Genomic DNA, 20,145 nt, shown 5'->3' with positions numbered 1-20,145 from the left:
ACGGTGCGACAGCTGAGGGGACCAGGCCGGAAAGAAGACGCTAATGATGGGTCCTGGCGTCGGATGCAAAGGATTGCTTTGCTTTGCTTTGCTTTGCTTTGCTTGAGAGAGAGTGTGTGAGAGAGAGAAAGAGAGAGTGAAAAGTTATGCAAGCGTCTAGTTCGTCTACTTGAAAAGGCTTCGTAAATCCATCAACTTCTGCCTTGCGGCTTCAGCCTTGTCCAGCGCCTTGCTCTGCCCGTCCATGCTCAGGCTGGCCAACTTCATCTTCTTCTCCTGCAACTGGAGCATCTTCTCCTCGAAGCTGTCTCGCATGATGTAGCGCACCGTACGAACAGGCCGTTTCTGGCCCAGGCGGTGGACGCGGTCAATCGCTTGCGCTTCTGCTGCCGGATTGTACTGCGGTTCCATCACGTAGACGTTGTTGCCCGCCGTCAGGTTGAGACCCAAGCCCCCAGCCATGATGGATACGAGAATGACTTCCACCTCGTTGTCTTGGCGAAACCTTTCCATTGCCGCCGTTCGCGCACTTCTCGACAAGCTGCCATCCAGACGCACAAACCTGACGCTGGCGGCGTTCAAGGCCAGCTCGATGAGATCGAGGTGCGAGGTCCAGCCTGAAAACACGACAGACTTGAACGGGGCTTCGGACGGGTTGGCTTGGCTCGCGGCTCTGTTGCGTAGCAGGTCCTCAACGAGGGCTATGGTCTTGGTGTGTGGGCCGTCGTACTTGTCCAGCCGCTTCCCGCCATGGCGCGACTTCGGCTTGGCTGGCCCGTCATGCTCTGCGTCCACATCATCCCGCCGCAGCTCAACAAACTCGAAGCGGACGTGGGCTTCGCAGACTGGACATGGCCCGGCAGCCTGGTCAGGTTCTAGCATGTTCCGAGCTCGTTCGCGATAGCTTCGGTAGCAGGTTCGGCAGACGACGTGGAAGCATGGCGTCATCAAGGCAAGAACGTCATCCTGCTGCTGGTCAGGCTCCATGGTCTGGCCCTCGCCCGTATGGATCTTTTTGCCGCATTCGACGCAGACGTCGTTGTTGGTCTCCTGCATCAGCGAAAACATTTCATGCGCCTTTTGATGCGAGAGAGCGGGTCCCTCACCATCGTCGTCGTCGTCGATGCTGATGGCGAGCTCTGCCGACATGCCTTGAAGAGCGGCCAGGTCCTCGTCATTCAGCAAGTCTTTGCCATGCGCGCAGAGAAGTCGAAGCCTGAGTATGGCCTTCAAAATGTGGATGTAGGTGTTGCCGCCGAGGGCTTTGCCAGTGTTGACGCCCGCCAGGACCTTAACCCGGTCTTGAGCATTCCGCGCAAAAAGTTCGTAGATGGCACGCTCGTCGGGGCTGAAGTCCAGCCGCACCACCAGATCCTCCCGTTTGGGAAGATCGATCTTGTCCTTGAGTCGACGGAGCGTAACCGTATCGACAAGGACCCGCAGCCTCGGCACAATTTCCGGGTCGCACGCCTTGAACGGCTCCACAATATAACGATTGAACTTTGTCCTGTCATCAAACGGATAAAGTCGCAAGAAGCTAAGCAACGCTGCCAAGTCATCCAGGCGATTCTGTACCGGGGTGCCTGTAACTGCCCATCGCCGCTCGGCTTGCAACCGGCACATGGCCTTGAACTGCAAAGTCGAGGCTTCGCGTATCATGTGAGCCTCGTCGAGCACGATCCTAAACCAGCCAATCTCTTCTAGCGGAAACAGACCGCCTTTGCCCTTCCTTCGCGACCCGAGTTCGTTGGAGACGGAGCCATATGTGGTGATGACAATGTCGAATTCGGCAAGTTTGCGGATATCCTTGATACGGCTGGATCCGTGGTAGATATGATAAGAGAGGCTTCCAGGAGCAACATGCTGCATTAATTGTTCTTCCCAGTTGGTCACAGTGCTCAACGGGCAGACGATCAAGGTTGACTTGACGTGGCGAGTGACTGCTGCCGGTTCAAAAGTACTCTGGGCGGCAGCATAACCTGTGCTCGAGAGCCTAGGGTCAGACTTTGGTCGTTGCAGAACTGCAGCTTGTTCCCAGGTGTGAGCATCGTCCAGCGTGCTCGCCACCAGGGACAAGATGCTCAGAGTCTTGCCCAAGCCCATCATATCCGCGAGGATGCCACCGCAAGTCTCGGGCGGGGTTGCTCTCTGTTCTTGTCCAGTAATGACATTCGAATACGATTTTTCTCCCCTGGCGTTGATCTTTGTTTGCCAAAAGGACACCATTGCTGTCTTATTGGACTGCTCCCGGAGCGGCTTCTCGCGCGTGGCCATAAAGTACAAACCTTGCTTCTGATGTCTAAGCAGCGGCGTCAAAATCCGTGCATCGGGCTCCATGGTTGGTAGATCATCGTTTCGCTTTAGAGAGTCGAAAACACCCATGACCTCGGAGCGGATCTCTTCGACTGTACGGTTGGCGACGCTGCTATACGTACCCTGAGCATTGGTTGGATACACTTTCGGTGGTGGTGGCCGCCATTCTGAGACATGCGGGTTGCAGACTTTGATACCTTTTTGCACCATATGGGGCGCAATGAGCTTCAGGCTGTGCTTTGCCAGCAGACTACCAACGGCCCTGGTATAACGCTGAGGGCCGTACAAGACAATGTCCAGAGCATAGGAACAAGATATAGCCTGTCCCGGCTCTTCACCAGGTTTCTTGGGCTGCGGGGGGATGCGACAATCCGTTCTCAGACGCATGTTTGTGTCGAGAAGAGGACTGAGAGCTGCCGCACTTGACGACTCCACGAGGCCGATGATGTCGCGAGTGTGATCGGATGCCTGGATTTTCAAGGACCGTTCTCCGGTCTGCCGTTTAAGGACAATCTTGATTCCCGGATTGTAGCTCGGGCCCCACAAACTCTGCATGCCAGGTTTTGGGGAGGGTACTTTGCTGCAGTTGAGATTCGTTTTGATCATACCATAGCAGACCTCCTCGTCCTTGGGATCGTCAATGATCATGAGTTCATCATCGGTTCCTACAAGTTTGGTCAGCAATAGCAACTCGGGAAGAGGCGCAGTTGAAAAAAAAGGAAGGGAAAGGGAAGGGAAAAGGAAGACGCGGGAGGGGAGGACAGGTGAGGCCAGATGCTCGTCTCGCATCATCATACCATCTGTTAAATCCACCGTAGGTGCTGCCAAAGCTACGGTTTGTCTATCGGCTTGCAGCCGCCCGTCTTTCACATACTCGCCAAGCATTCCGCTGCTACTCCGGACTTGAATATGATTCGATCTCGCAGCGAAATCTTGAGCATCTTCGGTCTTGCGGCGTTTGGGATGGGGAACGTTGGAGCGATGTTGAACATTGTTCATCCGTTCTATCCAGAGTCCTACCCCATTCGACAGCGAGGCCTCACCATTTGGTGGAGTTGGTGTTGAAAAGCCACTGACGTGGCCACTGGAGGAGGTGTCGCTAGTACTGGTGAACTGGAAAATCATTTGATCGTTCAGTGAGGGAGAATGTCGCCCTGGACCGTTGGGCATTGGATTATGCATGGGATGAGGGCGACCAGAAGGTAGGTTTCTTAGATCAGTCGCGCTGAAGCCTCGACGGCTTGGCTGGAGCAACGCGGCAGGATTCCATGCCGGCATCGAACCGGGAGGTTGCGATGACCGACCCGGAGTAGCAGAAAGGCGAGAGTTTGAATTCAGCGCCTGCTGCTCAGGAGCATACTGATTTGCTGCTTCTGGATGAAATCGTGAGCCTCTTAACGGTACCGCAGTTTCATTTGAGGGCCATGGTGGAGGTTGGGAGGGTTGAGGTGCGCCGTTTGCAGACATTGCGAAGCAGAGAAATACCAAGGTGCGGATGCGGCAGAGTTAAGGGACCTTGACGCGTTGGCGTTGATACTATGTGCCAACAAGACGGGCAAGGGAGATCAAGAGGAGCGCTATCACGCCAAAGGAAGTGTGGCCACCTTCATCACAAGCTCGGGCGGTGAGAAACCGGATCAAGATGATTAAAAAGAAGCTGAAGGAGAAATAGGTGCGCTTGAAAGTCGAAAGGAAGGCACGCGCACCAGAGTCACGAATGTTCGATATAGCCACGGACGATTTTCGGAACCCTTGCGCAAGTCACGAGGAACGAGGATTTTGGAGCTGTGGATCGGTTCAGATTATTTCCAAGGGAGTAAAGAAACCGGAGTGGTTCGAAGGATTTCGGAGTGAAGGATCGGCGTGCCAGTCGATATGCAAGCCTGGTTATCGTTATTCCAAAAGAGTAAGGATAGAACCGAACCCGGATGGAATGGCCAAGATAGAATAAGAGGAAGAGATGTGATGTGGTGAGGTTTCACATCTGGTAGGGCAGAGATGTTGAAGCAAGCACACGAATCGCCGTTTCCTAGGGTCAAGTCTTTGGCCGGATGACGAGGCTGTGGCGAGGAAATGCAATTCGACTTGCCCATGAATGTCCAGTGATGAAAAGAAGAGCTGTCAGAGGTGGAGGAGCATTATTCATCAGCCACCAATCCGCAGTGACGGAGCGAATCCAGGCACATTCGGATGCGCCAGAACGCTTTGGGTTTGGAGTTGGGATAAAAGGACTTGGGTCAAGCGGCTTCGAGGCCTGGCCTCGTGATGCAGACTGGATGTGCAGAACTGGATATGCAGAACTGGATGTGCAGACTGCATATGCGGATTTCGATTTGCTGCTGACAGGTCGTCGAGAAGACGCCAACTGTTGGTGGTGACTGGGGTTCGAGCACTTGAGGCGAGGCAGGGCAGGGCAGGACAGGACAGGACAGGACAGGATCCTTGGCCACGATATGCCGACGGTCAATCTTTGCCCTTGATGAGAGCAGGGGTGCCGGGTCGAGAGAGTTGGCCAAGCCAAGGCAAACAAACAGACAAACAAACAAACAAACAAATAAATAAATAAACGCTCGGGTTTTGGAGTGATGTGCCAGTTTTGACGGATTCAATTTCTAGCCCAGGGCTGGGCTGCCTGCAGTCTGGTGGTGCCTGCCTGCCTGCACAGAAGACGGAGTTGAGGTCACCTGCACAACAAACTCTTGGTCAAGGACTCTCCCTGCGGCTTCCAATTGGCCATGCGCCCCCCTAGTGACGCGCCTCGCTAGCACCTCCAGCCGCTTACATTAGGTAGGTACTTAGGTACCTAGGTAAGGTACCTAAGGTAAGGTACCTAAGATAGCATTCATCAATGTACTCCGTAGCATAGGTAGGTACCTTACATAGCACAGCCAGTTTGGTGCCATGCTATGTATGATATGTAGCCGCCCGCTCGCCGGCAGTTGCACGTGAGCAACTGCCTGCAACTGCCCAAGTCCAGAAGTCCAGACTTTGGAGTTTGAGCTTTCGTCTTTCTTGTCTTCCGAGGCTCAGTACGGAGTACCAAGTTTTCCCCATCTTTCATCATGTCGCAACAGCTCTGCAGCCGTGCGATTGCCGTTGTCAGCGTGAGTACTGTTCAGCAAGGTGCTGGCTGAGAGCCAAAGGCTGTCTCTGTCTCCAGCAGTAAGTAACACATCCGGGCCGGATGCGAGTACCGCGAGTACCACCGGATGGATGCACAACTCTAATAAATCCCATTGTGCCCTTTGTCGCCATTGCCATGGAAGCTGTCAACGTTGCACCTGTACACTGCACGTACACCTGTACCTCTCTGGCCAACAGTACCCAAGGTACTCGTACCTAACGTACCGACCCTCCTGGTACCACCTTAGCTAACATACCTTACCTACTATCAATACCTGTCTGTCTGGGTGACTCGCGCCCTCCTCGACTCAACTTCACATGCTTTCCAGTACCACGACCGCACCGGCCAGGTCGCTCACGAATCTGTGGCGTGGCTGCGTCCGGATCGGATAACCGTCAATGCAAGGAGTGCCGCCAAGTAGCACCCCAACTTGAAATATGCTGCTGTGATGTGAATGCGTCCAACACACTGTCAACCCTGCGACTTCCAGCCGACGACTGGCTGGCAACTGGGGGTGTTTTGGCACACTCCCAGGCCGTCTCTTATGCTCTCTCTCCTATACATTTTCCGTCCACACGTTGCAAAGCAGCAATTATAATGGGACTGGACATTCGTCTATTCTCTTCTTTTCTTCTTCCTCCTTCCCTCCCTTCCTTCCCTTTCTTGGCCCGTTTGGGACTAGTGGCCATTTCTTATCCCTCTCTTATCGTATCCACCCTTTTTTGCCCCGCCGCGCCATGGAAGCGGAACATCTCAAAGCCCCACTGTCAAACGCACATCTGCCAAACACCACGGTCCACGACCAACAAATCTCCAACAAGTAACTAGTGCGGACTCTGAAATCCCCAGCAACAAGTCCACACCACACAGACCCCGTCGTCTTCATCAGGCTGCTCTGCGACGTTATTCGAAGGCCTGCCTCCCCCAAATGAATATTACCAGCTTCGTGGTCCAGGGTCGGGACCAAGCCCTCTTGTATGGGGACTACTCGACCTATCACCGTCAGCTTGCCAAGCGGTTGTTGAGCGCTCGCAAGAAGCTTGGAATTGTCACCAAAAACCGAGGCAAATTTCAAAACCGAGGTCTCGCCATATCCGAGGCCGTGTCTTCTACGAACGAGTGAGTTGGTCTTGGCCGCTGACTGCTGTTGACTATCTCTTGATCCCCATGACTGATTGCATCATCCCATCGTTCGTCTGGACAGCCATGTGCATTTGCTGCTGCTCACGAGCGAACGAGCTTGGGCGCAGGCCATGAGCATCAAGGCCTCGCGTACCGCTGCCAAGAAGGACATCGCCGGACGTGCTAGATCTCACATTGTTTCCAGACTGACCAAAGCCGCCAAGACGGCCGAGGTCCTGGTCGACGCATTGTCCACTTCTGCGTCCGGTGCGTCCATTGTCGATGTTCTCGAGGCGAAATCCTATGCCTCGTTGATGCGTGGTGCCATGTTTTTCGAAAAGAAAAACTGGGAGCTTTGCCTCGAAAACTACGCCGTCGCCAGGATCGTCTACAGCGCCCTGGCCTCTCTTGGTCAGGGCGATCTCTTCAAGGACCTCCTCTCTGAGACGATAGACCCTTCCATTCGCTACGCCGCCTACCAATTGAAAACGCCGCGAAGTGTACCCATCGCCTCGATTGCCAAGAACTCGTTCCCTCGATCCGATGCCAGCCTCGTGCGAGAAATTGACCGCATCGACTCGAGCATCCTCGCCCAGGGGGGCGACTCCTCCGCATCCGGTGGCAATGCAGACAACACTCCCAGAACCATTACCTGGCGCTCCCGCGAGGTTCAAATCGAAGACGCGCGGATATCGCTGGCCTGGGCCTCGGTGCAAACCGCAAAGACTCGCCTTGCCGACAACATTGCCCAGTCTACCGATCAGCAGCCTCACAAGCTCGCCGCTCACTACGACGAGGTCCTCATGGCCACGCAGGACGCCGTGGATGCCGCAAAGCAGTCCATCGACGAACTCAAAGCAGAGGGCGTGGCCCAGAGCGACGCTCGGATGCAGCGGCTGCAAATCACCCGCACCGCTGTGAATTACGAGATGATTAGTTGGCGCATCGGACGAAACAGAGTTCTCACCGGCCAGCACGACGGCGCGCCGGAAGAATACACTCAGCTCAGAAGGAAAAAGGCCAAGGCGACGGCATCGGGAGACGCCGATGCCCAGCAGAACAAGGCAAGAGAGCTCCCGCCGAGCAAAAAGCTTGCCAAGTTGAAGGAGAAGGTGGCCTTGTACGACGGTACCCTGCAGAACCTGGAGTCTGTCAAGGAACTGCCCGGAGTGGCTGCTGACGAAAGTCTGGCAACGAGCATCTGTGGCTGCGCAAAGTACTTTGAAGCACTCAAGTAAGTTGGAAGATCAAAGACGTTGGCCAAGACTTCCCTCTTCCACCACCACACCCTGCTCCTCGAATGGGAACTAACGTAAAACAACTCGGCAACTATAGATGCCTTTCGATTGCGCGATCTCATGCGATTCTCGGAAACGCCCTCAACACTCTCGCATTGATCAACCATGCCTACTCCATGGTGCAGGAAGCATCTTCCAAAATACCACCACAGACAGACAACCACCACCAGCGACCCCTCAGCATCGACGTCCACCCCGAAGCCGTTAGGTATCTGGAGAAGCTCGTCAACGGTGAGCTCCAGCGCTACCGCGCCATCGTCCATCTCCACAACTTGCGCGACGCCGAACGCGCCGAAGCCGACGCCGAGGAGCCTATTGAGCCACCTCTCATCAAGAGACTGCACGTGTACCCACGTCGCATCAACCCTCGCAAGATCGTCGAGTTTCCCCCCAAGATGGAACTGATTCCCCTGAAGCCCATCTTCCTAGACGTGGCGTGGAACTACATCGATTATCCAAGTAGAAAGTATGCAGAAGGAGCGTCGGGCTCAGCCCCACGCGGCTCAACCGCCGACCAGCCCGCCGCCCAAGGCGACCAGACAAAGAAGAAGGGATGGTTTGGGTTCGGTCGTTGAAGGGGGCCTCATACATGGAAAGTATCTAGAGTTAGCACCGCCCAATGAATAAAAACCAATCTCGCAGTCGCGTATACTCGGGGACTCCTCGCACATGCCTCTTTTTTCGCCACATCCTTTGCGATCCTTTATGGAAACTCCCCTGACCCGCGATTTCTCCTGACCACGCCAAATGTCCACAATGTCCCGAGAATCAGCAATGATCGACGGCACCAGACATGCAAGTTCCAAGACGTCCAACAATGTGAGGAACAAAAACGCTTGTGCAGCTCCATGCCGTATGGTCAAAAATCGACACCATCGTGTGCTTGTGCATTCATTGTATCGGGCCACGGGCTGTGTATACTTTTCCCCCTTTGCAGCGGCCCATTGCGACTCGATCATGGCGGGTTTGAAACACCAGGAGAGTCGTTGGCCTCGAGCGGGTCAATGTCATCGCCCGAGTTTTGAACGCGGACCTTGGAGCAATCACATACTTACTACCCTACCCACCTACCTAGGTACCTACTTGGGCAGGGAATAAGCGTCAACGTACAAAAAACAAATCAGCCAAGACATGTTTACCGGGTTATGGGGGCGTGGTGGATGAATACAAGGCTATGCTCATACAATTCAGAGGGGGGAATTTATTATCTTCTAGCTGTAAGAGTAGGTTTCACAATAATCAATCCAATCACTGACCTCATTTGATGCCGTATCTTCGTCTCGTAAATCAATCCGACAAACTTTTCAAAGAGGGTTTTGATGCTCCAACGCCTGATGTTTTTTTTCGCCTACCAGGGTATTAAATAACATGGGTAAAACATGGTGTAGAAGAGAAAAACCAAATACAGATACAGTAGCTTGAGGCGGTTATAGGTACAGTGAAGGTATACAAAAGCAGAAAAGACATCTATGCCACGCCCGACGCTACACTTATACTCGAACAGATCCCATTGTGCTGGTTTTTTATTTGGGGGGGGGAGAGGGACCTTGGAAAAAGAAAAGATGCCGCAGAGAAGCATCATGGCTTGTTCTCGCCCTTGTTCTCGCCTTCAGGTTGCTGTTCGCTAGAGCTGCTTTCGTTGCGGGCCTTGTGCATCTTGTCGAAAAGGTTCAAGCTAGCCATCTGCAGGTCGTCAGTCTTCTCCTTGATCTCGGCAGCAGTAGCGGTACTCTCTCCAGACTGGCTCTTGGCAAGAAACTCGCGCAGGGCGGTGATCTTCTCTTTAATGGCGTCGACCTCGGTCTTGTCAAGCTTGTCGGCGTGCTCGTTCAAGGTGCGCTCAGTATCATTCAGCATGCTATCAGCGCGGTTGGCCGCTTCGATGGCGTTCTTGCGCTCCTTGTCAGCCTCGGCGTATTTTTCAGAGTCCTCAACCATCTGCTGGATCTCGTTCTCGGAAAGACCAGAGCCGGAAGCGATGGTAATGGACTGGTCCTTGTTGGTGGACTTGTCCTTGGCGTGGACGTGGACAATGGAATCGGCATCAATGTCAAAGGTGACCTCGACTTGAGGAACGCCACGGTGAGCAGGCGGGATGCCCACAAGTTGGAAGTTGCCCAGCAGCTTGTTATCCTTGACAAGCTCACGCTCGCCCTGGTAGACCTTGATTTCGACAGCAGTCTGGTAGTCAGCTGCAGTGGAGAAGACCTGGGACTTCTTTGTCGGAATCGTGGTGTTGCGATTAATCAAACGAGTGAATACACCACCCAGGGTCTCGATACCGAGCGACAGAGGAGTAACGTCGAGGAGAAGGAGATCCTTGACTTCACCAGAGAGAACGGCGCCCTGGATAGCAGCTCCTATGGCAACAGCCTCGTCGGGATTGACAGACTTGGCAGGCTCCCGTCCGAAAATGCTCTTGACGGACTCGGCGACTTTTGGCATACGAGTCATTCCACCAACCAAGATGACCTCCTGGATTTCCTTGGCCTGCAGACCAGCATCCTTCAGGGCTTTTCGGACAGGCTCAATAGTCCGAGTGATCAGGGATTCAACCATTTTCTCCAGCTGCGAACGGGTGAGCTTCATGTTGATGTGCTTGGGGCCAGAGGCATCGGCAGTGATGAAGGGCAAGTTGATGTCGGTCTGCAGGGAGGAAGAAAGCTCAATCTTTGCCTTTTCAGCAGCTTCACGGATGCGCTGAATAGCCATGCGATCACTGGACAGGTCAATGCCTGAAGTCTTTTTGAAATCGGCGACAATGTGTCGGACCAGGTGAATATCAAAGTCTTCACCGCCAAGATGCGTATCACCGTTGGTGGATTTCACCTCAAAAACACCGTTCTGGATCTCCAAGATGGAAATATCAAAGGTACCGCCACCGAGATCGTAGACTGCGACGACACTGTCGGCCTCCTTCTCGAGACCATAAGCGAGGGCTGCGGCAGTAGGCTCATTGACAACGCGGAGAACGTTGAGGCCAGCAATTTGACCAGCATCTTTGGTGCTTTGTCGCTGAGCATCGTTGAAGTAGGCAGGGACAGTGACGACAGCATTCTTGACGGGCTTGGAGAGGTAAGCCTCGGCAGTCTCCTTCATCTTATTGAGAACGAAACCACCAATCTGGGAAGGAGAGTAGTTCTGGCCACGGGCTGAAACCCAGGCGTCACCATTGGAGTGCTGTACTATTTTGTAAGGCACTTCCTTGATGTCACGCTGGACCTCGGCATCGGTGAACTTGCGCCCTATTAATCGCTTGGTGGCGAACAGGGTGTTCTCTGGGTTCACGACAGCCTGTCGCTTGGCGGCAACACCGACCAGTCGCTCGCCATCCTCGGCGAAGGCAACAACTGAAGGAGTGGTGCGGGCACCTTCCGAGTTTTCAATGATGCGAGGAACTTTGCCCTCCATAATGGCGACGGCAGAATTAGTAGTACCTAAATCGATGCCGATGACGGCGCCCTGGACCTTCTCGCCTTCGGCCGCAGTGGACTGATGGCGGGAAAATCTGGGGAGCAAGGGCGACCTGGCAAAGGCTGCCGATCGAGCTGTGATTGGCGTGGCTCGGGGAAGCTGCCGCAAATGGGTTTCGTCAGCAGTGCACGCGAGACTAAAAGACGGGAAGGTGGGAGTTGAGGGTATTTCTTTTGAAAAGCAAAGCATGGTACTTACAGCTCGAGAAAGTCGTGAGGCCAACATCTTGAATATGATGGCAGAGGACTACTGTACAATGAAGAAAGAGAATCGACTCGATGATGCTGTGCTCCAGATAGGGAGAGGTGATGAAAAGAGGAGAAGGAAAGGGTTGGAAGTTGTGTTCTGGTAAGGGGAGGAAAGCGAATTTTTTTGGCGGACCATAGAAGGCGGCAGAAGAAGCAGCAAAGCAAGGAGGTTCTCCACCGCGGGTGATGACCAGATTCGGATCAAGGCTGTTCCGAGGAAGGGGCCCCACCAACCAAGACTCTGGGGAATTTCGTCTTTTGATTTCCTCTCTTTTTTTTTTTTTTTTTTTTTTTTTTTATAATTTATGTCCCTGGCTTTCTCTCGTCACGGTCCCTCCACCACAAGAGACCACACTACACATTGTTGCACGTGAGGAAGGGGTGCATCGTCAAGCTTCGCCTCCCTGCTCCGTTCTTCATTCTTATACGATGATTTTGCAGACCATTAAGTTTGCTTGTCATTGCTTTGCTTTTACGTAGTTGTTCAGAAAAAGCTAGCCTCAATTTTGACGGAGCACGAATCGCTTCTGACGCTGCTTAAACTTAACTTTGCGACATTTACCATGATTTATTTCCCGTTGCGTGCATGTATTTGCCTGCCCCTACACCATTCGCAGCACTTATAATCCCTCAATGCATTCTCTCGTTTTCAAACTGTTGAATGCTCCAATTACAAACCCCCGTTTCTCTTCCGTTGAGTATCAGACGGGGTTCTCACACACCGCTCAAGTTATATCCTAGGGCTCGGAGTGATAGCTGCGGTAGGGGTCCGGCCTCGATGCGATAATCAGGCCAGATTTTTCAGATAAGATATAAAAGCTTTTCATCTCGAGATTTTTTTTTCCAACATATATGTGTAAAAAAAAAGGGGGGGGACATCCAGAAGTGATGTCTGTCTCGTAAAGGGGATAAACCCCAAGCGTGCCTGGAATTGTTTGACATCCTTGGGGTGGACGTCGGCTGGGCGTATAAGTCATGCTTAAACTCAACTATACTTTTATCTTAGCGATTCATCTATTTATACTATGATCTATACATTTTTACAGGCTAGATACCATAAGTAATTATATCAATCCTCCGTGTTACCTTGCCACCCAAGGTCACATCAAGCCATCTTAAATTTCCAAGACAACACCTGGGCTATCCACCTTTTTCTTTTACGTCTCTGCAACTTAAGATGTTACCATTACTCCTCTCTTCTCTTGTCATAATCTCGACAGGTCTTGCGCATCTCATTAACCCTTTGCCTGTCCCTCGACGCGACCTAGCTGTAGTGAATCGTGCTTCTTCTCATCACTCCGGATCTGTTGCCGACCTTTCTTTCGACGAGTTTATCGCAGAAGTGAGCCGCTTAAATAAACTGACCAGTCCAGCGCTTCAGAAACGTCACCCTGTGTATGGCGAAGTTAAAAATACCGCGGCGATCAATAATTTGCTCGGACCAGCGCACGACGCATGCAATAGGGCTAGACCTGGTACTCGTTGCCTGGGAGGCTACTGCGACAGGAATACTCCACATATAGGAAGAGTTACTTGCCACAGGCCGACTTTAGATGAATTGGGAGACGTTCCGGTTGAGACTTTGGAGTGTCCCCAGGGCAAGAAATGCGTCAAATTGAAGGCGTTCAACTTTCGAAGCCGTGCGGTTTATTGGCCAACCTGTGGTAGCGAATTCAAAGTCGATAGGCCAGTGCAAAAGAACGCGCCACCAGACACTCATTATGAAGGCCAGTACTGGTTTTCGGCACTTCCTTTTGCTCCTGGATTGGAAAACTATTTCGTAGAAATGGGATGGGAATCTCAAGGGTTGGGAGGGAGTTGGGGGGAGGGTCCGAGTTCGTCGCATCGCCAGGCCTACTTTCATGATACGGCTGGCATTTCGGGTTGGGGACGTACCTGGTCATGCTTCCATTGCCCGCCTGGCTTGATGACAGTCTATTCCCAGGTGCCTGCGGACGGATATGCTTATGAGTTTTAGGAATTTATCAGAGGGTGTGCGATTGTGGACAATGTCTTTCTATCTGGTGTGATAATTTGGATCAAAGCGTATGCGACTTCATTGGCTGGGGCTGGACCTACTTAATTGGGAACGTCGTCAATCACGTGATGCGTCCGCACCCCTGGGTGCCAAACGTGGTAATGTTGATCGCTTGTGAAAATGCTTTACGCGGAAATACTTGAGGGGGACTTTAAACCAAACAGACGCTTTACGACATCTGTATAGGACGGCCTTGTATTTCTGTATTTTAAGGAGGGGAAAGGGGGGGGGGGGGGGGGGGGGGGGGAAGAGTCTTGCTTGCGTCGGCTTGCTAGTAGCAAGTCGCACGCTGATAATTTACGGAGTACTCCGTACTTACATGTCAACTACCAGATACCTACCAGGTACCTAGGTGGGAGGTAGGAACCCAAAATAAAAAAGGCCCTCGAAGGCCTTGCAAAAAAGTTGCAAAGTCATGGCGTCTGGTGGTTTTGACGACAGGTGCCTGATAAATACCTAAGGCACTGTGTACTGCCCATCCAGGTGCTGGAGGTCAACGGTACCTACCTTCATGCTGTTTGGTATGCGGAGCACGGAGTACCCCCAGCCGTATGCAACCAGCACCAGCACCAGCACCAGCACCTGCAAATGACAACTGACCAACTGTCCGGCAACTGTAGCAGACGTCATCGTCCACTAATAACTGACTGCGGGCTCCAGCACAGGTATTGAACTTCTTCGAGAAAACTTTAACCTGCCCTGTCCGCGCCTGCGACGACGCAGGTACCTCCGGCCTTTAGCCCAACACACCCCGACTTCAACCAGACCACAGACCACAAGCCCGTCATCATCTCACCAGTCGCCATTGCCTCAACCGCATCATCACGCTTCACGCATCCACACCACTGTTGCATTTCGCCCTCAGGTCAAACAACAAAGGACAGTAACGCCCACCCGCACACCCGCCCATCCACCCCAACGCACCTCGTCCGCTGCCTTTGCATCTGCTTTTGGATTGCAATCCCGCCCGCCCAACCCTGCTCTGCTCCGCTCCTGTCGTCGCCAAATCATCATCCGACTTCATCTTCGCAGCCCTCCCCCCGATTCCACAGAAGCCGTCGTCGAACCACCTGCGATCACCAGTCGCATGCGGCAAACCGAGGCTCCTATCTCGGCTCGCTCGCGCCTCTCGGTTGACGATACCCTTCGTACGTCACACCGGGCTTCGGCGGGCCTTCGTCTTTTCATCTCTCACACCCAGGCTGGTCGTTTTCGTGACGTCGTTTTCGCGACTCTCAGTATCCGGGCTGGCCTACCTGCGACACTGGCGGGCGCTGCTGGCTTTCTGCCTTCTGTCCTTCAGGTCCGCCTCATACGGTGGCATTAACCATGGCCTGTAATGACGACGGTTTGTTCGTCACCCCTCTCGCCACTTCTCCGTCGACTCGTGCCGTCGCCCTGCGCCTGTTGAATCGGAATATCTCGCGAGTGTACGACGTGGACTCACAGTTTGTCTACGCAGGTACTTTCCGACCGAGGGCATAGTTTCCAAGAATGGACGCAAGCACTATCGCGTTCCCGTTCGATCCCAGTGCGTATAAAACTCCCAGTCTTTTGTTCCCTGCCATCGCCCCCCGAGTCTGTCAGTTACTGAGCAAATCTCGTCCTGCAGGCACTGGCAACTTCGATCCTTGATTAGTGCAGAGAAGCGTCATATCGTATATTTCCCCGGTGGAAGCGGCAGCAACCATGTCCAGCGGCTCAACACTTTGACAAACGAATGCGAGACGATTAAGCTCCTCACCTTTGCCCCGCGATGCTTAGTCGCCGATAACGGCTGGCTATGCTGTGGGAGCGAAACAGGCGATTTTGTCGCCATCAGGTTGGAAGAAGCCCTCGAAAGTAATCGGCAGCCGCTGCTTGGGTTGCACCTCGATGCCGATACCAGGCAAGAGTTAAGCCTCGAGGGAGCCAATCGCGAGGATCCTGTTCTTGCCCTTTTCGCCCACGCGCGGCGGTCGAACAAGAGCTTAATCGCAAAGAGTATGAAGCTGGCCAAGGACCGAGTCAACTGCGTCACGCTTTGGTTCCCTCCTACCTCACCGGCTCCCTTTACAGGATCTTATGCGGAACCGGTCGCTGTTTTAGCCAACAACGACAAGACAGTTATCCTCGTGAGCTTGAAAGAATTTGATCAAAATGACAAGATTGACCCCCTCGAGGTTGTCGAGTACCCCGATTTCGTCAATCGAGCCATCATATCCCCAGATGGTCGGATCCTCATAGGCATTCTTGACGATCCCTATCTGTATATCCACGAACGTGTCGAGACCGATCCAGGCACGGTCGCATCTCGTCACGAAGCCAGGTATCGATGGGAGCTCAAGCAGAGAGTCTTGCTCAAGAGCCAAAGGAAGGATGACCGCTCCGACAGTCGCGGGAGCTTCGCCGCGTGCTTCTCCCCGTCCGGCGCCTACCTGGCGGTAGGAACCCAGCATGGCACAATTTCCATTTTTGACACGACAGTGCTTCTCGATCCTTGTGCCGAGCCACTCATTACCACTTTGAAGTCGTCTCGCCCGGAGAGTGGTCCAGGAGCCATTAGAGACATGGCTTTCTGCCCGGGGCCTTTTGACATTCTTGCATGGACTGAAGACAGGAGCCATATCGGGTTCGCTGACATGAGAAGCAACTTTGTCATTCGTCAGATTGTCGACATCAACGTTGAAGCCGACTTTGAGCATGTCGACATTTTGGATCGGAACACGGTCGATCCGCGACTGCTAGACAATAATGCTGAGCGACGGTCGACCCGATCGCCGCCCTCTGGCGCTCCTCGCGCACGCCGACAAGCCGAGATCCTCGGACACTTGAACCAGCCTCTTACAGCCAACGAAACTATTGTTCTGGAGGCTATTCAAAGCGATCGACGAAGACGCGAGCTGGCCATTCAAATAGACGCCGAGGGACGATTGCGCGGTGGGCCATCCGACTTGACCAGGACCTATCTTTCCAGTCTCCGGCCTTCTGTCAACGATGGTGAAGCGTCAAGGCCGCGCCAACGCAGCGGCAGCGGCAGCGGCAGCGGCAGCGCCAACCTTGCAACGGGCGAGGCCATGCCCTCGTATGGGGAGCAGCGAGATGCTCAGCAAGAGAGAGCTCGCAATGCTCGGCAGCTTGTCCGCGAAGGGAGCAACAGCCAAGCGACTCGGATATCGAGACGCCCGGAACAGCGATGGATGTTTGAAAGAATTAGCGAGGCCGTTGCTGCCATGCGAGACCAGAGAGACCGGCAAGACTCGTCGTACCTCAACGTGCTTGAAATCTTGCAAGGCAGAGAGCGGCCCTCAAACGACAACGATGGCGAAGACCCGCTGCTCCTGACGCCCTTGGTCAACCAGGTTGTGAACCGCTGGGAAGAGAGCGCTATTCGCGGAACTCTTGCTCCAGATCATGGCGTGTTTGAAGTTCCCCCATCCCCTGACAATACCGCGGGTCTGGCCTGGACCGAAGACGGTCGTACTCTGTAAGGTCCCCCCCTTCCCCCCCATGAAAATGCCGACTCTCAAGGAGGCACATGAGACAAATAAAAATGGAACATGTTGCTGACTGATGCTGTGTTTGGAGATTCATTGGTGCACAAAATGGCATCTATGAACTACGGATCAACGTCCAGGGCAGGAAATTCTGTCCCAGCATAACGATGAGCTGAGGAATGCAAACGGAGCAGCGGATGTAAGTTTTGCCAAGGGGGGGGGGGGGGGGGGCGGTGCCACTGGAAAAGGGGCCGAGGGACAAGCGAACGAGCGAACAAGCGAACAAGCATTTTTGCCTTTTTATCCATCACCGGGATACCCGTGGCCGACCATGTTTTCAACGGACTCGAACGGCGTTCATCTCCTGCCTGCCTTCTTGATTTCCGCGTACTGAATCGAGATAGCGAGTTATGTTTTTTTCTTTTTTCTTTGTTTGTTTGTTTGACTCGAGCAACAGAGGGCGTTGAGGCTTTTGACTTTGGACACAGCACTACATGGGAACATTGCTTTTGGACACTGCACAAACTTTCCACGTCACGTTGATACTCCAGTCGTGTTTTTATCACAAAAACACACACAAAAAAAAAAAAAGAAAGAACACGGGATACGGTATACCAAGCATTGTTTTGTCTATCATGAAAGTACTTTCAATGTTATACATATATCGTTCGTTCGTTTTCGTTTGTCCCGTTTTGTCCTTGTTCAGGTCAGGCACGCTCGTCGGCGGGGAATGTAATGTTCTTTTGAAGATGCGGCTGCGTTGAAGACGCCCCAAGAGGAGGGTTCGCGTTTTCTGTCTTGATTTCTGCCCCGCGCGCGACGGCTGCGGGGACGCGAGTTGGCCTGGTCTCCTCGCGTTGCTGCGGGTGATGATTCGGGAAAGGCGGCCTTGATTCTTTCTGTGTGATGCACGGGGCCTTTTTCTGTGCGGCTGGCCGGGCCTATTCGGCTGCTATCCCCAACACTAACTAACAAGTTTGCTACGTCTGTGTCACGGCATTTGGTTTGTACAATGACGGGTCGCGAGAAAAGGGAGGGAGGGAGGGGGGCTGTGGAAAGCGTGACAAAGGAAATTGTACGTGTGACAAGTCGGTAACCAAGAAAGGATGCGGATTTTTTTTTTTTGATTTTTCTTCTTTTTTTTTTTTACGTGGGCCTCGCGTACAAGAGGTCGTGCACCCGCTCCGCTATGGCCAGACAGCTCGTCAGGCCGGGGCTCTCTATGCCCAAGCAGTCGACCCAGGAGTCGCGGCCGTCCTGGAGGTGGACGACGAAGTCGTCAAAGTTGGCGCCCATCTGCGCGGAGCCCCCGTGCGTCAGCTTGGGCCGGATGCCCGCGTAGTCGGGGTGCAGGCGCTCGGGGTCCACGCCCGGCAGGTACTCCCTGATCTGGTCCGCGGCGCGGGCGAGCCGGGCCTCGCTCACGGCCAGGTGGTCCGGGGAGTCGACCCACTCGACGTCCGGGCCGAAGCGCAGCCGGCCGGCCATGTCGAGGGTCAGGTGGGTGCCCAGGCCGGCGGCCCCCGGCGTCGGGGCCGGGTAGACGAGGCGGGAGACGCGGGGGCGGGCGGCCGCGTAGGCGAAGTAGTTGCCCTTGGCAAAGTACAGCTTCCGGCGGCGGGCTTCCGGGACGACCATGTTGTGGATGTGGACGGCGCCCAGGCCGGCGGCGTTGACGAGGGCCTCGGCGGTGACGGAGGCCGTGGCTTCCCCCGCGGCGGAGGCGTCGCGCACGTCGACCCGCCACCCGCGGCCGGGGCCCAGGGGCCGCACGCCGGTGACGGGCGCCCGCAGGGCCACCAGGCCGCCGTGGTGCTCGAACAGGCCCCGCAGGGCGGCCATGAGGGCGTGGGCGTCGACGATGCCGGTGGTCGGGCTCTCGAGGGCGCCGCGCCGCGCCCGCACGCCCTCGCCGCGGCGCCGGACCTCGCCCTCCGAGACCCACCGGGTCGGCACGTCCAGCGCCGCGCAGTCGCCGCGCAGCTTCTCCAGCTGGTCCCGCTGCGCGTCGTCCTGCGCGACGATCCACTTGCCCACCCGCCGGTGCGGGACGCCGTGCTTGGCGCAAAAGTCGTACAGGAGGTGCTTGCCGCGCAGGCACAGGCGCGCCTTGAGGCTCTCGCGGCCGTAGTAGATGCCCGCGTGGATCACCTCGCTGTTGCGGGACGACGTCTCGGTCCCGAGGGCCGCGTGCCGCTCGATGAGCACGGTGCTCGTGTTGGGTCGCTGGGAGAGCTGGCGCGCGATGGCGAGGCCGACGACTCCGCCTCCGATGACCTGCCGACTTTTGTCAGCTGGGTTGGGTGGGGGACCGGCAACGGCAGACGAGATGACGGGAGGGACGGCAAGCCAAGGACAACGGGGTCAAGGGGGTCGCAGAGTCCCCCGGAACAACCAACAGCAGTCGTACGGCATGGGTAAAGTCGGCGCGAGGGGCAGAGGTGGCATGCAAGTGGCGGCGCAGGCCGCCATGGCCCCTCGACAGGGCGAGTGAGCCGGCCGCCTTGCTGGCCAGCATTGTACCCGAGGGTGCGGAGAGCGATGCGGAACGGCAGGGCAGACCGGAGGGACGGGAACGCGCGTGGTGAGGGCGAGGGAGGATGAGGATGCAGGATGCAGGATGCAGGATGCCGGTTGCGGGTTGCGGGTTGCGGGTTGCGACTTCCGACTTCCGATTTCCGGACCGTAAGGTCAGCTGGCTGGGGCCCCCCCCCCCCACTTTCGGGGCAACGTCAACTGTTCTGCCGGGCCGTTCAGGTACCCACGGCAGCCGGTACATATGTACCAGCTCCCGCCTACCAGACCTTAGGTAGGTACCTACTGTACCTACTGCACCTACCTCCTAGACACCGCTGCTGCGGGTAGTAGTTGACAAAGTTGACGCTTGCACGGGCAGTCCGCGCTGCACACGATGCTTGCGATGCTTGCGGATGCTTGCGGGTGCTTGCGGACGAGAAGCAGGATTTTCTTGCATGCCCGGCAACACTCGCCTAGTCAGTGAGCGCAGTCATGGCCCCGAAACACCTTGGAAGAAGGACGTGCACGAATCTTT

General features: G+C 54.8%; 5 protein-coding genes across 5 annotated transcripts; 2 read left to right on the top strand and 3 right to left on the bottom strand.

Moving 5' to 3' along the window:
• Positions 1-165: 165 nt before the first annotated feature.
• On the bottom strand, positions 166-3,780 carry UV8b_01224 (uncharacterized protein; the record flags this gene model as incomplete). Its single annotated transcript, XM_043138722.1, has 2 exons — positions 166-2,978; positions 3,111-3,780. 2 exons carry the CDS (start codon positions 3,778-3,780, stop codon positions 166-168), a joined length of 3,483 nt encoding a protein of 1,160 aa, XP_042994656.1.
• Positions 3,781-6,365: 2,585 nt separating this feature from the next.
• Positions 6,366-8,432, top strand: UV8b_01223 (uncharacterized protein; the record flags this gene model as incomplete). Its single annotated transcript, XM_043138721.1, has 3 exons — positions 6,366-6,556; positions 6,642-7,793; positions 7,895-8,432. 3 exons carry the CDS (start codon positions 6,366-6,368, stop codon positions 8,430-8,432), a joined length of 1,881 nt encoding a protein of 626 aa, XP_042994655.1.
• Positions 8,433-9,435: 1,003 nt separating this feature from the next.
• UV8b_01222 (uncharacterized protein) lies at positions 9,436-11,556 on the bottom strand (the record flags this gene model as incomplete). The annotated part of the gene is made up of 2 exons (XM_043138720.1): positions 9,436-11,430; positions 11,530-11,556. The coding sequence occupies 2 exons, from the start codon at positions 11,554-11,556 to the stop codon at positions 9,436-9,438; spliced, it is 2,022 nt and encodes a 673-aa protein (XP_042994654.1).
• Positions 11,557-14,704: 3,148 nt separating this feature from the next.
• UV8b_01221 (uncharacterized protein) lies at positions 14,705-17,269 on the top strand (the record flags this gene model as incomplete). The annotated part of the gene is made up of 5 exons (XM_043138719.1): positions 14,705-14,765; positions 14,921-14,969; positions 15,080-15,148; positions 15,230-17,083; positions 17,185-17,269. The coding sequence occupies 5 exons, from the start codon at positions 14,705-14,707 to the stop codon at positions 17,267-17,269; spliced, it is 2,118 nt and encodes a 705-aa protein (XP_042994653.1).
• Positions 17,270-18,239: 970 nt separating this feature from the next.
• Positions 18,240-19,611, bottom strand: UV8b_01220 (uncharacterized protein; the record flags this gene model as incomplete). Its single annotated transcript, XM_043138718.1, has 2 exons — positions 18,240-19,370; positions 19,504-19,611. 2 exons carry the CDS (start codon positions 19,609-19,611, stop codon positions 18,240-18,242), a joined length of 1,239 nt encoding a protein of 412 aa, XP_042994652.1.
• Positions 19,612-20,145: the final 534 nt, after the last annotated feature.

Source organism: Ustilaginoidea virens, chromosome 1 (genome assembly GCF_000687475.1).
Source record: "Ustilaginoidea virens chromosome 1, complete sequence".
Lineage (NCBI taxonomy): Eukaryota > Fungi > Ascomycota > Sordariomycetes > Hypocreales > Clavicipitaceae > Ustilaginoidea > Ustilaginoidea virens.
The sequence above is the reverse complement of the archived record's forward strand: the minus strand, read 5'-3'. Positions and strand labels throughout refer to the sequence as shown.